The sequence below is a fragment of the Oncorhynchus mykiss genome, chromosome 3 (assembly GCF_013265735.2).
Source record: "Oncorhynchus mykiss isolate Arlee chromosome 3, USDA_OmykA_1.1, whole genome shotgun sequence".
Taxonomy (NCBI): Eukaryota; Metazoa; Chordata; class Actinopteri; order Salmoniformes; family Salmonidae; genus Oncorhynchus; species Oncorhynchus mykiss.
The window spans coordinates 42,836,139-42,853,878 of record NC_048567.1 but is presented as its reverse complement, the minus strand read 5'-3'; the positions used below and the strand labels follow the sequence as shown (position 1 = coordinate 42,853,878).

The 17,740-nt window shown below is 43.0% G+C and overlaps 1 protein-coding gene across 3 annotated transcripts in view; it reads right to left on the bottom strand.

Moving 5' to 3' along the window:
* Positions 1-17,740, bottom strand: part of LOC110519980 (nck-associated protein 5) — a 136,666-nt gene that overhangs the window by 29,444 nt on the left and 89,482 nt on the right. For all 3 annotated transcript variants that reach the window (XM_021596914.2, XM_021596915.2, XM_036974128.1), the window contains 4 exons: positions 16,333-16,506; positions 13,255-16,175; positions 12,544-12,661; positions 7,846-7,927 (listed from right to left, as the gene is read on the bottom strand). In XM_021596914.2, the coding sequence (XP_021452589.2) occupies positions 7,846-7,927; positions 12,544-12,661; positions 13,255-16,175; positions 16,333-16,506 (3,295 nt within the window). The remainder of the gene's footprint in view (positions 1-7,845; positions 7,928-12,543; positions 12,662-13,254; positions 16,176-16,332; positions 16,507-17,740) is intronic.

Here is a 17,740-nt window from a genome sequence, read left to right as displayed (position 1 = left end):
TAGCAAATGTAAAAAAAAAATATAAAAATGAAATATCATATTTATATAAGTATTCAGACCCTTTGCTCAGTACTTTGTTGAAGCACTTTTGGCAGCGATTACAGCCTCTCGTCTTCTTGGGTATGATGCTACAAGCTTGGCACACCTGCATTTGCGGAGTTTCTCATATTCTTTTGTGCAGATCCTCTCAAGCTCAGTCAGGTTAGATGGGGAGCGTCGCAGCACAGCTATGTTCAGGTCTCTCCAGAGATGTTCGATCGGGTTCAAGTCTGGGCTCTGGCTGGGCAACTTAAGGACATTCAGAGACTTGACACGAAGCCACTCCTGCGCTGTCTTGGCTGTGTGCTCAGGGTCATTGTCCTGTTGGAAGTTGAACCTTCGCCCCAGTCTGAGGTCCTGAGCGATCTGGAGCAGGTTTTCATCAAGGATCTCTCTGTACTTTGCTCCGTTCATCTTTCCCTCGATCCTGACTAATTTCCCAGTCCCTGCTACTGAAAAACATCCCCACAGCATGATGCTGCCACCATCATGCTTCACCATAGGGATGGTGCCAGGTTTCCTCCAGACGTGATGTTTGGCATTCAGGCCATAGAGTTCAATCTTGGTTTCATCAGACCAGAGAATCTTGTTCATCATGGTCTGAGAGTCCTTTAAGTGCCTTTTGACAAACTCCAAGCGGGCTGTCATGTACCTTTAACTGAGGAGTGGCTTCCGTCATGCCACTCTACCATGATGGCCTGATTGGTGTAGTGCTGCAGAGATGGCTGTCCTTCTGGAAGTTTCTCCCATCTCCATGGAGGAACTCTGGAGCTCTGTCAGGTTCTTGGTTACCACCCTGACCAAGGCCCTTCTCCCCCGATTGCTCAGTTTGGCCAGCTGGCCAGCTCTAGGAAGAGTTTTAGTGGTTCCAAACGTCTTCCATTTAAGAATGATGGAGGCCACTGTGTTCTTGTGGACCTTCAATGCTGCATACGTTTTTTGGTACCATTCCCAAATCTGTGCCTCGACACAATCCTGTCTCAGAGCACAACGGACAATTCCTTCGACCTCATGGCTTGGTTTTTGCTCTGACATGCAGTGTCAAGTGTGGGACCTTTTATAGACAGGTGTGTGCCTTTCCAAATCATTTCCAGTCAATTTAATTTACCACAGGTGGACTCCAATAAAGTTGTAGAAACATCTCAAGGATGATCAATTGAAACAGGATGAACCTGAGCTCAATTTAGAGTAAAAAAACAACAACTTGTTTTTGCTTTGTCATTATGGGGTATTGTGTGTAGATTGACAAGATATTATTGTTTTTTAAAACCATTTTAGAATAAGGCCGTAACGTAACAAAATGTGGCAAAATTCAATGGGTCTGAATTCTTTCCGAATGCACTGTATGTATGTGTATACATAGATATATATATATATATATATATATATACTTTTAGCCATGTCGTGTATGTACAGTTGAAGTCGGAAGTTTACATACACTTTGGTTGGAGTCATTAAAAACTCGTTTTTCAACCACCACAAATTTCTTGTTAACAAACTATAGTTTTGGAAAGTCGGTTAGGACATCAACTTTGTGCATGACACAAGTAATTTTTCCAACAATTGATTACAGACAGATTATTTCACTTATAATTCACTGTATCACAATTCCAGTGGGTCAGAAGTTTACATACACTAAGTTGGCGGTGCTTTTAAACAGCTTGGAAAATTCCAGAAAATTATGTCATGGCTTTAGAAGCTTCTGATAGGCTAATTGACATCATTTGAGTCAATTGGAGGTGTACATGTGGATGTATTTCAAGGCCTACCCTCAAACTCAGTGCCTCTTTGCTTGACATCATGGGAAAATCAAAAGAAATCAGCCAAGACCACAGAAAAATAATTGTAGAGCTCCACAAGTCTGGTTCATCCTTGGGAGCAATTTCCAAATGCCTGAAGGTACAACGTTCATCTGTACAAACAATAGTACGCAAGTATAAACACCATGGGACCACACAGCCGTCATACCGCTCAGTAAGGAGACGTGTCCTGTCTCCTGCTACACATCGAAACACAGAGCTGTGCCAAGCAAGAGCAGTGTACTCCGGGGTGGGCCGGTGTAGCTGGTGCAAATGGTCATCAGGTCTTCCTGTATCACATGGAACCTATTAAAGTAGTGAAGGAGAAAAGGTTTACTGTTGCTCTTTTTTACCATAGTAGCAACCTGCTCACCCCATTGTAAGTCCTTCTCTACCATTACCACTAAAATCTTCATACTATCACATACTTTGAGATGCTGGCCCTCGATCCGGAGAGTGCACGGGACAGGTGGATTTCTTGTGAAGGTCACTTTGCATTTGACAGTTTGCATTTGACACCTATTGTCGAAATCCTGGGCTGCACTTTCTATGACCGCAAGGAAGATGAGAGGGCCAAGAAGAGTTCCTCGAGCCACGCCATCAGCTCCTGCCAGCCTGAGAGGCTGTCTTGGTAGCGTATCAGTTTTTGTGCGGCCGGTCACACAAAACTGCAGAGCTATGTTGTGAGGGCAGGTCTGACACCCAGTGAGATTAGGTGTTCAATGGTTATGGTATAGTCAATTTTGTCAAAGGCCTTGGAGAAGTCAATGGTGATGAGGTTGGTTATGGTGGATGTGATGTCTGATTGCTTGTAAAAACAGTCCAGAAGGCTAACACGTGTGTGGGTTTTCTTTTTTAAGATGAGAAATCTGGTTTGACTAAAATGTCTGTTTTGCATGACAGATGGCTTCCTGAACTTTGTTCCTGTAGAATCTGGAAAGAGTTTAATTCTTTCCACACCATATTCCTTTTGACGAGGAGTGATCATGTTCTTGATATCAGCTGTCATCCAGTGTCTGTCAGTAGGGTGCCAATATTATTATAATAATACTAATATTCAAACCATAATGTAAAATATGCTGATTTCAAAGCTTATTGTCACCAAAAACTGTATTAATTCACTTAATCGTCTCTCCCCCCCATCCAAAGATACTCTCCCCTTTTGTCTGTGTCACATCTTCTCCCCAGACCCTCACCGAACTCAACTCAACTGTGTGGGCATGTGCCTGGTCATGAATGACGTCATTACTGGGTTAAAGAGACACACACTTTATAAAAGAAGAGATTGCTACTTCTATGCAAATGTTCTTGATCAGTAGAATAAAATAATTCCCAAATGGAAGGGAAACCAAATGTCATCTGTAGCCCCAGGAAAACAGTGAATGCATGCACAGATTCCTATTGAATATGCATTCACCTGTATTGTGAATAGGCTTAGGCTATATCTTGATTTACCCAGTTTATGAATAGAGATTTACCATTCAAATACATCATTACCATTATGTTGATATGTAGTTAGATTGGTAAAAACAAAGTCAAATGAATTGCATGATTGTATAATTGATTCATTAATGCATACATGGCTGTCTCTGGAAAATGTTTACATCAAATGTGAAATGTAATGTTTGAATTTAAAAAACGGTCAACGATTGAGTTTATCTGTCTGGATCAACCCACTGGGGATAGACGTCAATTGGTTCAATGTCATTTCATTGAAATGACGTGGAAACAATGTTGATTCAACCAGTGTGTGCCAAGCGGGAAGTGTCATTCTGTGACTTAGCTAATACGCCTTTTTTGCCGTGGCATATATGAGGACATTTTGGTATAGTATCGTGAGTACTAAACGTTTGGTTATAGAAGTCAAAATTCCATGTGGTAAATTAGTAAATAGAAAAAGAAGGAGAGTTCCAAACCTCTCTGCCAATAACTGCACATTTTCAGTTTTTGGGGAGGGCCCCACCCAAACAACTCCCAGAAAATCATAGCACAATTCTTGCTTGAGAAATTGCTCTTTGTTAAGAAGCTATTTTTGTTTATTTTTTTATCATTTGAATTGGCAACATGTGTAGAATTACAGAAAATGAACTAATACTTACATTTTCTCTCCACCATCAAGAGGGGGCCACTGAAATGTTTTGCCTGCGAGGTGGGGGGACCTAACCAAATCTCGATTAGGGCCCCCAAAAGGTGGCATGTTTTTATGAGCTTGGGTCCCAGGAAAACACTGAATTTCACATTTGCGTCCCAGGCTGAAAAAGGAGGACCCCTGCCCTATGTGAAGGCTTCATTAGGGGCGAGACCAATGCTAGAAGGTTAACCATCTGCTCATTTTTTATTCACTGGAAATGGTGTTACTTATTCATGTCTATTGAACTTATTTCAAGGTTTTCAAATGGTTGAGGGAGGTCACTTGACAGGTGAATGTAACAGAGCTGCAGGATAGACCATCAAATTGTTCACACAGGCCCTTTTAAAAAAAAATTTGAAAGTGAAAATCACCCAACCAATCCTCCACTCCAAACAATTGTTACTTTACACATGTTATTACACTGAACAAAAAAGATAAACGCAAAACGCAATTGGTCCCATGTTTCAGGAGCTGAAATAAAATATCCCCAAAATTGTCACATTTTCTCTCAAATTTTGGCCTCAAATTTGCTTACATCCTGTCATTGAGCATTTCTCCTTTGCCAAGATATTCCATCCACCTGACAGGTGTGGCATATCAAGAAGCTGATTAAACAGCATGATCATTACACAGGTGCACCTTGTGATGGGGACAATCAAAAGCCACTTCAAAATGTGCAGTTTTGTCACACAACACAATGCCACAGATGTCTTAAGTTTTGAGTGAGTGTGCAATTGGCATGCTGTTTGCAAGAATGTCTACCAGAGAATTGAATGTTAATTTCTCTAAAATAAACCTTGTTTTAGAGAATTTGGCATTATGTTCAACTGGCCTCATAACTGCAGACCACGTGTAACCACACAAAACCAGGACCTCCACATCCGGCTTCTTCACCTGTTGGATCGCCTGAGACCAGCCACAAAGCTGATAAAACTGTGGGTTTGCACAACGGAATTATGTCTTCACAAACTGTCAGAAACCCGTCTCAGGGAAGCTCACCTCATTGTCCTCACCAGGGTCTTGACCTGACTGCAGTTCGGTGTCGTAACCAACTTCAGTAGGCAAATGCTCACCTTCGATGGCCACTGGCACACTGGAGAAGTGTGCCCTTCACGGAAGAATCCCTGCATATGGCAGATGGCAGACCGCGTGTATGGCGTTGTGTGGGCGAGTGGTTTGCTGATGTCAACATTGTGAACAGAGGGCCCCATGGTGGCAGTGGTGTTATGGTATGGGCAGGCATAAGCTATGGACAACGAACACAATTACATTCAATTTTAGTTTGAATGCACAGAGATACCGTGATGAGATCCTGAGGCCCATTGTAGTGCCATTCATCCGCCGCCATCACCTCATGTTTCAGCATGATAATGCACGACCCCATGTCGCAAGGATCTGTACACAGTTCTTGGTAGGTGAAAATGTCCCTGTTTTTCCATGGCCTGCATACTCACCAGACATGTCACCCATTTGGCATGTTTGGGACATGGTGCTGTGCATTATCCAGCAACTTTGCACAGCCATTGAAGAGGAGTGGGACAACATTACACAGGCCACAATAAACAGCCTGAACAACTCTATGCGAAGGAGAGGTGTCATGCTGCAAGAGGCAAATGGTGGTCACACCAGATACTGACTGGCTTTCTGATCCACGTCCCTACCTTTTTTGTAAGATATCTGTGACCAACAGATGCATATCTGTATTCCCAGTCATGTGAAATCAATAGATTAGGGCCTAATGAATTTCATTAAATTGACGGATTTCCTTATGAACTGTAACTCAGTAGAATCATTGAAATTGTTGCATGTTGCGTTTATTTTTTGGTTCAGTGAAGTATAAGGATTGTTTTCCTTTGTTTGACTAAATGCATTTTTGACATGCTAATTTTACAGTTGGCTTTGGCAGACCTATTTAACTAGTAAATTATTCAAATATCCAAATGTTTAACCATAGGTCAGCATATTGTCCTTAAATGTTCAAATTGCTAAAATATACTGAGTGACTTTTAGACCTCGACTCACTTGGAAGTTACTGCTTAGACTCACGCAGAGTTGAAACACTTAATTTTAGCATGCTTGGCTGTCACTTTGATCCTATCTAAATAATCCTTAATGAGAGAAAGACCGAACACGCTGTGCTTCAGTATTTCTCTGTGAAGTTAAATGCATAAAAGGAAACGTTAACTCTGAGTGAGGGGGTGTCACGTACAGTGAAAATAGTGTTTGCTCTCAACCTTGCTCTTTCAACTGCGATTCCATCCCTTTCACTTCGGTTCATAGGTTAAAATGACATGACAGAAAAGAGGTTAGGGGGCTAGGAAGGAAATCTGCTAGCATTACCAGTGCTTGAGCAATATAAAAAGGTTGAAAGATTTTAATGTATTCAGGACCAGGTTTGAAGCATAGAATTTGTAATTAGAATACTCATTTCATAGGATCTCTATCGTTTGAAGGTCACTGCATAGGGGTCAAAGCAGAGGGTAAAATGGTCCTTGACTGATGGAGAGTGCACTTGTGTAGATCTGGATAGGATTTTAGCAGTGGTGGGCCGTCAGGGCCAGCAAGGCCTTCTCTGCTGGCCTAAACATCATCAGAATATAATTGTAAAATATATATATTTTCCCACAAATATGTATTAAATTATTCCCCAGAGTAAGAGTACTCTTCATTTCATAGCTTTCCTCTTGGTTGCACTGCTTCCAGCCCCAGGTTGACATTTGGAGGGCTGGTCTTTATGTTAGATCTTTTATCCAATCATATTCAGCCATCATGAGTTGCCAGGGTTCTAAAATCTGCCCTCAGGACTTCAGAATCAACAGTGTGGGCGCTTGTAGCTTGAAGTGAATGGAAATGAAAATTCTGTGTCAACCAATCAGCTTTAGAGTTGGCTATTGTACGCCTGCTGGCTGGCTCCGTGTTACACAGGAGCCAGCTAGCAGGCGTAGTGCGTGCACGTCTTTTGATTGGATTACTAATATTGAGAGGCAGGTCCTATGGGCAGGTCTATGCAGAACTTCAGAACTAGGAAACTGAATTTGATAAACAAATTAATTTGCGTACTACTAAGCTGTTTTTTCAACCCACAATGGCGGAAGGAGGAGAAGATATCGATTTGGTCGAGGATACAATTTAACGCCATTGTCAAGACAAACTTTTCAAGAAAAGTTAGACATTGTAAGGAGAGGTCGCCCGACGCCGACGCTACAAAGCCTGTCACAGGTGGGAAAGGGGTTCGTTCGCCACTTTCAAAGTTCCAACTACGAGCGCTATCAATGGCTCACAGGCTCCGAGAAGCACTGTAAATTGTACTGCTGGGAATTACCTATTATTTGCAAGTGATGGATTTGGTGTTTGGAGCCACACTGGCTTTGCAAACTTGAGTTGTCTAACCAAGGCAGTAACGAGACACCAAAGTACGGCTGGGCACTTACAAGCAATGGTGCTTTTGAAAACTTTTGGGGACACCCGAGTGGATCTACAGCTCAACGAACAAGCGCTCAGGGCAACGGAGCCGCACAATGAAAAGGTGAAGAAAAATAGGGAAATATTTAAAAGACTCATTGATTGTGTCATGTTTTTGGGTGACGCCTGGTTATACTGCGTTTCTGTCTAAATGTATAGTGTCTAGAGCCATGGCATCATAATGATGGTAATAAGAGGTTGATTAATTCGGGTGGGACTGTGTAGGACCTCACTGAAGGCCCAGGCCTCAGGCCCAAGGCACGCCACTGGATTTTAGAGTGGAGTTACTACCATAAAACACCTACCCTATTCTTACAAATCTACATGAAGTTGCTATGGGTAGGAGCAAGGGGTTCATTTTCGACGTGGCCCATCTATCAAGTACAATACAAATAGTTTTGTTAATACCCTTACCGATAAAGTGATCTTCACTGGGGCTCTTCAAAGCAACTCTGTTGTCATTATCAGTCCTGAGGTTCATCCTCTGTATCTTTGTCTGTTTGTGGAAGCAAGAAGAAAACATAATTATACATGTACAGAATAGGGGACTAAATTGGGATATGTGAATTGTCTGTACTTGTGATTACATGTTTTATATTGAATTTGTGGTGGCAATCTATCATCACGGTTTGAATCTATGTTCATAAAGTGGTATGAATATATTCCTTAAAAGGCATAAAAGGTCCCCAATCCTCTAAGACATGATTTCAGTTCTTTGTAAAGCACAATCTCACTAAAGTTTCTAAACCAGCAAGAAGACCATTTAGCCAGTTGGCAACTTGACAGATTTGACTTATTTTCACCCCTGGTAAATGTAATTGAACAGAGTAGGTCTTAAGTTTGGTGGAAAATCTCTGATAGGTCTATAACAAACTCGAATTCAATTGCCATTTTAGCTGTCAAGACTATCTGACAATTTATCCATGCAACAGGTAAATAATATGTATCTGAATTAAATCAGGACAATGATGGACTTTCACTGAAAATATTTCAAAGTAATGTTCATTCTAATGATCACTCTATTATCAAGACTGCTTGTGAATGTTTGTACAAATCGAAATAGATTTTCCTCAGTATCTACATTGGACAAAAATATAAACACAACATGGAACAATTTCAAAGATTTTACTGAGTCAATTGAAATAAATTGATTTAGGCCATAATCTATTTTGCCTCATGTAGTGCGACACATCTCCTTCACATAGAGTTGATCAGGCTGTTGATTTTGGCCTATGGAATGTTGTTCCAGTGTTCTTCAATTGCTGTATATTGTCAGGAACTGGAACACTCTTTTGTACACGTTGATCCAGAGCATCCTAAACAGGCTTAACGGGTGACATGTCTGGTGAGTATGCAGGCCATGGAAGAACTGGGACATTTTCAGCTTGAAGAATTGTGTACTGATCCTTTTATTTTACCTTTATTTAACTAGGCAAGTCAGTTAAGAACAGATTCTTATTTTCAATGACGGCCTAGGAACAGTGGGCAAACTGCCTGTTCAGGGGCAGAACGACAGATTTGTATCTCCAGTGTCTCAGCCATGTTTGTGATCATGTGTGAATGTGTTGGAGTGATCCATACCACAGGAGATCAAATCAAATGTTATTTGTCACATGCTTACATACAAGCCCTTAACCAACAATGCAGTTTTAAGAATAATTAGATTTCAGAAAAATATTTACTAAATAATTAAATAACAATAACGAGGCAATATACAGGGGGTACCGGTACCGAGTCAATTTGTGGGTGTACAGTTTTAGTCGAGGTTATTGAGGTAATATGTACATGTAGGTAGGGGTAAAGTGACTATGCATATATAATAAACAGCAAGTAGCAGCAGTATTAAAAAAGGGGGTGATGGGTCAATGCAATTAGTCAGGACAGCCATTTGATTAGCTAATCAGCAGTCTTATGACTTGGGGGTAGAAGCTGTTAAGAAGAATTTTGGATGTGGACTTGGCGCTCCGGTACTGTTTGCAGTGCGGTGTCAGAGACAACAGTGTATGACTAGGGTGGCTGGAGTCTTTGGCAATTTTTATGGACTTTATCTGACAAAGCATGGTATACGTATTGGATGGCAGGAAGCTTGGCCCCAGTGATGTACTGGGCAGTACGCATTACACTCTGTAGTGCCTTAAGGTCAGAGGCCGAGCAGTTGCCATACCAGGCGGTGATGCAACCAGTCAGAATGCTCTCGATGGTGGAGCTGTAGAACCTTTTGAGGATCTGAGGACCCATGACAAATATTTTCAGTCTCCTGAGGGGGAATAGGCGTTTTCGTACACTTCCTTACTGTCTTGGTGTGTTTGCACCATGTTAGTTTGTTGGTGATGTGGACACCAAGGAACTTGAAGCTCTCAACCTGCTCCACTACAGCCCCGTCAATGAGAATGGGGGAGTGCTCGGCCCTCCTTTTCCTGTAGTCCACAATCATCTCCTTTGTCTTGATCACATTGAGGGAGAGGTTGTTGTCCTGGCACCACACTGTCAGGTCTCTGACCTCCTCCCTATGGGCTGTCTCATCTTTGTCGGTGATCAAACCTACCACCATGTGCTGTTGGCAAACTTAATGATGGTGTTGGAGTCATGCTTGGCCATGCAATCATGGTTGAACAGGGAGTAGAGGAGGGGACTAAGCACACACCCCGAAGGGACCAACATGTTGAGGATCAGCATAGAAGTCATTTAGCTTGTCTGGTAGGCTTGTGTCAGTTGGCAGCTAGCGGCTGGGCTTCCCTTTGTAGTCCGTAATAGTTTGCAAGCCCTGCCACATCTGACGAGCCTTTGTAGTGGGATTCAAGCTTAGTACTGTACTGACACTTTGCCTGTTTGATGGTTCATCTGAGGGCATAACAGGATTTCTTATAAGCGTCCAGGTTAGAGTCCTGCTCCTTGAAAGCGGCAGCTCTACCCTTTAGCTCAGTGCGGATGTTGCCTGTTGCCTGTAATCCATGGCTTCTGGTTGAGGTATGTACAGGACTGTGGGGTCACTGTGGGGACAATGTCATAGACTTATTGATGAAGCTGGTGACTGATGTGGTATACTCCTCAATGCCATCGGATGAGCCCTGGAACATATTCCAATCTGTTCAAGCAAATCAGTCCTGTAGCTTAGCATCTGTTTCATCTGACCACGTCTGTATTGAACGAGTCACTGGTACTTCTTGCTTTAGTTTTTGCTTGTAAGCAGGAATCAGGAGGATAGAATTATGGTCACATTTGCCAAATGAGGGGCGAGGGAGAGCTTTGTGTGTGGAGTAAAGGTGGTCTAGTTGCACATGTAACATGCTGGTAGAAATGAGGTAAAACAGATGTACTTTTCCCTGCATTAAAGTCCCTGGCCATTAGGAGCTCCGCTTCTGGATGAGCATTTTCTTGTTTACTTATGGCCTTATACAGCTCGTTGAGTGCGATCTTAGTGCCAGCATCAGTTTGTGGTGGTAAATAAACAGCTATGAAAAATATAGGTGAAAACTTTCTTGGTAAATAGTGTGGTCTACAGCTTATCATGAGATTCTCTACCTCAGGTGAGCAAAACCTTGAGACTTCCTTAATATTTAATTTTGCACACCAGCTGTTATTGACAAATAGACAGACAGCCACCCCTTGTTTTACCGGAGGCAGCTGTTCTATCTTGCCGACGCACGGAAAAACCAGCCAACTGTCGTTATCCATGCTGTCGAAACATAAGATATTACAGCTTTTAATGTCCTGTTGGTAAGATAGTCTTGAACGGAGCTCATCCAGTTTATTCTCCAATGATTGCACGTTGGCCAATCGGACGGATGGTAGAGGCGGATTACCCACTCGCCGACAAATTCTCACAAGGCACCTGGACCTGCGTCCCCTGTATCACCGTCTTTTCTTCAATGCAAATGACGGGATTTTGGCCTGTCCAGTATCTGGAATAAATCCTTCGCTTCCGACTCATTAAAGAAAAAATCTTTGTCCAGTTCGAGGTGAGCAATCGCTGTTCTGATATCCAGAAGCTCTTTTCAGTCATCAGAGACGGTGGCAGAAACATTATGTACAAAATAAGTTACAAACAATGCGAAAAAACACACAAAATAGCATGATTGGTTAGGAGCCCGAAAAAACGGCAGCCATCTCCTCCAGCGCCATTCTTCTTTAATTAGGTAGACAGCTGGCGCCTTAATTTGGGAGGACGGGCTCCTGGTAATGGCTGGAGCAGAATAGGTGGAATGGTATCAAACACATCATTCCAGCGATTATTATGAGCCGTCCTCCCCTCAGCGACCTACACTGATCCATACTAAACATATGAAGGGTTTGTTCCGGTTATCTATGCTTCTTTGGTGTTTATTTATTTGTAAGTGTCTTTGTTACAATTTTCTCTCTCTATTCACCTTCTCTCCATTCTTGTCTTTCTTGTCTCTCACCCTAACTCCATATCCATCTTATCTGCCACATTTATTCCTGGGTCCTTTATATTCTTCTCATGTTTTTCTTTCTTTCTTTCTTTCTTTCTTTCTTTCTTTCTTTCTTTCTTTCTTTCTTTCTTTCTTTCTTTCTTTCTGTCACCCACCCCTTTTCCCTTTGTATTAATCTCACATCTCTGTTTTTCCCATAGATGGGACCTTGCTAGGTCAGTTTTGATCATACAGTATGTCTTTCTTAGCTCCACTTCCTTCCTGTACAGATTATGGTATTACACAGAAATACTTCCTTTCAGAAAGTGTGTCTTCTAGTGCTAGTGAAGAGGTAGTAATACAAGTCTTCCAGAAAAACAGACAGGTAGAAATGGACTGGCACTGTTAAATGTATAATTCACTTATCTGACTTGAGGTCCATGCAAATGGGTGTTGACACAAATTGTCATGAACAGAAATATTGTTTCCTATAATTGGCCTTTCAGAGACATTATGCATGCATACCCCATAATTTAACCATAAGACATGAAATGGACACATTGTAGAGTTATGGTCAATACATTTCCCAGTCAATTCAGGAATTGAATTGGACATAGAATTTGTATGGGAAAATGCCCATAAGTTTAATTCTAATTTCTCAATTCTAATTTCAAATTCTATTTAATCCCCATGTTGACTGAAATCGACATAAAATCCTTATGTCGTGTATAATTGAATGTACCTTTGTGTCCCCACTGATGTTGGTTTGTCCTTGTATGTTGCTGTTACCTGGGGCTCCCAGGGAGGCCATCGAAAGGCAGACGAGCAATGTATCTTGGGAGTCTCTTTTCCCAACCGTGCTGAAAGAAAACAGGTTTTCACGCTACCACTATAATCTGCGAGTCTTTCATACTGACTCAACATGCCCAGGGTGTTTCCGATAATAAATGATACTGTGAAGCCACTGCCTACCTTGCTGTGCTATATGGGTCTGAAAGATGTCTGAACTGGTCTCTGGACTTAGTGGAGTGATACATGTGTCTAACAGTGCTTGATAGAAATGGCTTAGGCTATCTGGGGCAGTAAATCACCTCATGGAAAGATATGAAGAGATATGTTTGATGGTTCAGTCAAGTTGTGATTGTTCAGTGTCCATGAGGTATGACTCAACATTATAGACCTCAGTAGTTTTAAGCAGTGATACTGATGTTGAATTTAATTGATTTCAATCATTACTGAAGACAATATCAAAAATCTACCTTAAGTGAAAAGTAACAGTAGATTTCAGCATTTGTGGTAAATATGACCAATGCATTACATTAAAGCAAGGTTATTTTTGTAATGAATAAGAAGTTACATTGTCTTGAAGCCTCTCATAAACATTATTTTCCCAGCAGTAAAACGGTGAACATGACTTCTCAGCTACCCCACCTAAACATTACTAAAGCTTTACCCATCCATTTGATGACCTTCACTTTTCCTCCCTTCCTTCTTTTTGTCGAACTTTGCCTGCTTCCCACCCAAGAGAGATCCAAGCTTAGGTTCCTTCCTCTCCTCCTTTCCCCTTGGATAATCTCCTTTTTTACCAATCGGAGCAGGGAGCTTGCTCTTGCGGAATCCAAACCAGTTTGACAGTGAACCGGATTTCTGCTTAGTTTCAGTTGTCTTCTCCTTCTGCTGAGATTTCTGCAAATTCTCCTCGATTCCCATCATGACCTTCTCCTCGATGGTGGAGATGTTTGACTGTCTCTCTGGTTCCCCATGGATACGTTCATAGAAGGTGCTAGGGGACTGTTTCTCAGTCCGGAGATGTGAACATGAGTTTACTCTCTGGTGTTTAAGACCAAATCGATCACTGGAGGCCTCCAGATGCAGAGGTATTGGCAAGCCTTCCTCATTAATGAAATTGTTGTGGGATTTGTTCCTTGGACAATTGTAGCTATTGGAGCAACTCATACTACCCCGGAATACATCACCAATAGAATTCAAAGAGCTTCCTGAGTTAGTTTTGATGTGACTACGGACATTTCCAGACCTGCTGATGTTCGGTCTGTCCATATAGCGTGCGCCGAAGCTTTGACTGCGAGCCTTTGCTCCATTCATGCCCATAACCGGGTGGAGAGGAGGTCGGGTCGAGACTGAGACCGAGCGCTTGAATAGCCAGCTCTCTTCATCAAATCCCCAGTCCAAAGTTACACCATTCTCTGCCACTGGAGGTGGGAGTGCAGCCTCCTCTAGTGAGCTACAGTGGGTCTCAAGCTTTCTCCTGGCTTTGGCCTTGGCTACAGCTGCATTGACACAGTGCATCATTGGACGTCTGTACATGTCCTGGTTGAAGGTGTCAAAAGTCTGCACTCCCTTAATAGCAGTGATAACTGCAAAGTTGTTGCCCAGCTTTGGGGTTGTCTCATTGGTTTTGGAGCCAACAGGAAGGGATGCATTTACTGCCCTGGTCACAGAATGTTGAGAGATACTAACTATGTCATGGCAAAGTAGAGACGCTGAGGCCTGAGGTAAGAGCTCTGTACTTTGTGGCTCACCATTGCCTTGCTGGGACACAGATAAGCTGTCCTGATTTTGCACCACAAAGGGAACACTATTTTCCTGATGGGAGGCTTGTGCCACAGTCCTGTTCATTGAGGATTGGGATGAGTCTGTTTCCTTGGATTCTTGAAGAGTGGTCGAAGTTGGTAAAGGATGGTAGACTTTGGCAGGGACCCATTTTGGTGGCTTTTTCACCTCAATACCCATTTTGGGAGCCATATGATGAGTGTCTTGCATTTTGTTGGGGGCTAGAGGTTGCATTTGTAAAACAGATGACTGATGACTTGACGGAGGTTTGGTGCTACGGGCAGTTGCCTTTACTGTGCTAGAGGTTTGGAGCATAACCACAGACTTATGCGCCTGAGGTAAGGAGCCATAACCAGGTCGAATAAGTAGGGAGGTGGTCCAACCTGGTGGGAGTGGAGGTAAAGGAGACCTGATATCATTGCGAGAGGAATCCGAGTGCTGGTCTTGCTGCCTCTGTTTAAGTGGAGAGCAAGCTGAATTGTTGGAGTTGGGGCCTTTTACCCCACAGTCGTTTCTTGATGGGAGTTTGGAAACTGGTTGGGATACTTTAGATGTGCTCTTGGGGCAATCATTCAGCACAGGTGGCTCAAATAATTTGACCAGTTTCTGAGGGGAGGAAGAAGGGGAGCCATGTACTGTATTCTCAAGGGGCCCTGAAGTTGTTGCCCCACTAGCAGTCTCACCTTTCTCAGTCATTTGTACTGATGCCTTAGCTGGACCTGGTGCCTTGCTGAGGTTGATCTTTGTGCGAGGGCCACTGGGCCCAGGAGGGTTTGAGCGGTTCTTGGCCCTTTGATTGACTTTGATAAGTGTCTGACGTAGGGGCTGGTGCAGCTTGGCCTGGTCTGGACCTCCATCTGCACTCTTGCGTCGGAGGATAAAGGCCTTCCTTGCTGAGTCGCAAGCCATAGGCTTTGTTTTCCTCTGTCGGGACTGCAAAATGGTGTAGTCCTTGGTATCAACTCCACCCTGGCTGCTCGGCTCTCTGTACTGCTTCGTATCCATGGAAGCACTGCGCTGTCTGGCCTCACTAACCCAACTCAGAGCTCTGGCTGCTGCATACTCAATGGGTAGGCTCACTTCCCTAGCCCGTGCCTCTAGATGTTTGACCGTAACTTTGTTTTGTGGCTGTTTAACGCTCTCTGGCCTCAAATTGTAACTATGTCTTGTAACTAGCTTGTCTTTTTCTATCCAGTTTTTATTTTGAAGTCCACTCATAAAGTTAGGGCTCTCCGTTGGGCTGAGTCCAGGCTTCAGTGTGGGACCATCGAGCAAGAAGACATCTTTGATAGGTGAGAAGGAGTTGCTGGGAATTACGAGTCTTACAGGCTCCTCTTGGGAGTTGTAGACTGTAGAGCTCTTTCCCCCTTGTGCCGTTCCCAATTCAGACGCAGGCTCTCCTTCCAGATGGAGAGTCTCTTTAATGGGTTGGGCGCAGGACTCCCTGGTTGGTGATTGAGGCAATTTATCCTCTGCATCGTCTGAGTCAGAGATTAAGGCACTGACTCCTGCTCCTGGCTTAAAATAATTTCCCTTTGCCAATGCCAAATTAGGCACTACCCCGTGGGGCCCACCCTTAACCCCTAAAGAGTATATGCCCTCATTGGAGGTCATGCAGTCCTTGAAATGTGACGTGGAGGCGAGTGAAGATGTCTCCTTGGGAGCTGGGCTGCGCATTTGGAGCCTCTTCAGGCCTTTCAGAATGTGGCCCTCCTTCCAATTTAGATCGGGCTGCTCTGCTGGGACAGACCGATTGCTGGACACTGACCCTGCGCTCATCCTCTTCTCCCGGCTTATCACAGACTGTGACAAAAGAGAAAGACATTTTAGTTGTCAACAACAACAAAAACTAAAGACATTGGTATTACTTGACGAACGTTGAGGATCCATTCTACATAGTAATTTATGAAAAGTTACTTTCCTTAACACAATTAGTTTGAGTTCAGACTGGGAGACTCACCTGCTTGGAGGAACGACGTCCTTCTGCCCAAGTATGTGAGCCACTGGAGTACTCAGTAGAGGCGCTGGATAATGAGGCCTCACTGCCACTGCAGCTACTGCGTGGACAGGTTAGACTAAGCAGGCTGGGCCACCTCCCTGCAGGAACACTTGCCTTTCCATTCCGCTGGACTTCCTGGAAAATAAGGAGTGTGTTCAGAAATTCAGTTCAAACTTTATTGTCCCCATACTGAAATTCAAAAGATAGACATGGAAGTGAAGTGTCAGCAGAGAGAAGTGACTTTAATGAAAATAAAGTTTTATTTTGATACGATTTTGGTAGAAAGCCCATGTTCAGAGCAATTTTTTTTTTATCCTATAGTTTTACCAAATAGGTTAAGCAGTTCCCGATTAACATAAAAATGAACTACTGAATACATCACTGTCCCTTTCCAGCCAAAGGCTAATTAAGGATAGGTATGACATTCTCCACTCTACTTGTCACAGAAATCTCACTCTACAATGCAGGCATTCACTCGTCTTCTCTGTGCATGCAGACAATCTTTGTTTTGTCTTGATTATGTATTGTTGGACACATGGTCAACAGTCAGAAACTAAGGCCGAGATTCAATCCAATGTGCATTACAGCACAGGGCACTATAACAGACTTTTAGAGCTAATTTCCCATTTAGCTGACATGTGCAAAGTATTTGATGAATGTAATCTATGTGGACATCAGCGAAAATGCTGTTGAAAGACGCATTGACGACTTTATAGTGCCCTCTGCTATAACACACATTGGATTGTATCCCAGTTTCTGAACGCTTTACAATCTGTGGTCTCAGTGCCAAGACAAAGATGTACAATACACTGAGCCTGTAGACCCTTGGGTTTTCAAAATGAATGAATGCATAATAAATGACAAATGTCAGATGAGTAATAATGTTGTTTAGCGTGAGTCTACAGGATGGACAGTGATTGATAATCACGCAGTGGTCTATGACTCAGCCTCATTCCTCCTCTCTTAACTTCTCTCTCTGGCTGGAACCATGGGACGTCGTTTCCAAAAGGAAAATGCTTTATCTAACTTTCAATCACATAGCCTGTGAGCAAAGAGAGACTGTGTTTGTTCCCAGAATGGTAGGTCTACTTGGCCAACTCTCAGCCACACTTGATGGATGAGGCCAAGAAGATCATCAAGGACCTCAGCCACCCAAGTTACGTTCTGTTCACTCTGCTACCATCTAGCAGACAGAGACAGTACAGGTGCATCAAACCCAGTACCAAGAGACTGAAAAACAACTTCTATCTCCAGGCAATCAGACTGTTGAACACCCATCACGTCATCTCCTGTAGTAAGACAAAGATAGACACCTCAAACACACAGACTCCAGTACTCACATATCTACTTACACGCGCAAAAGCCCATA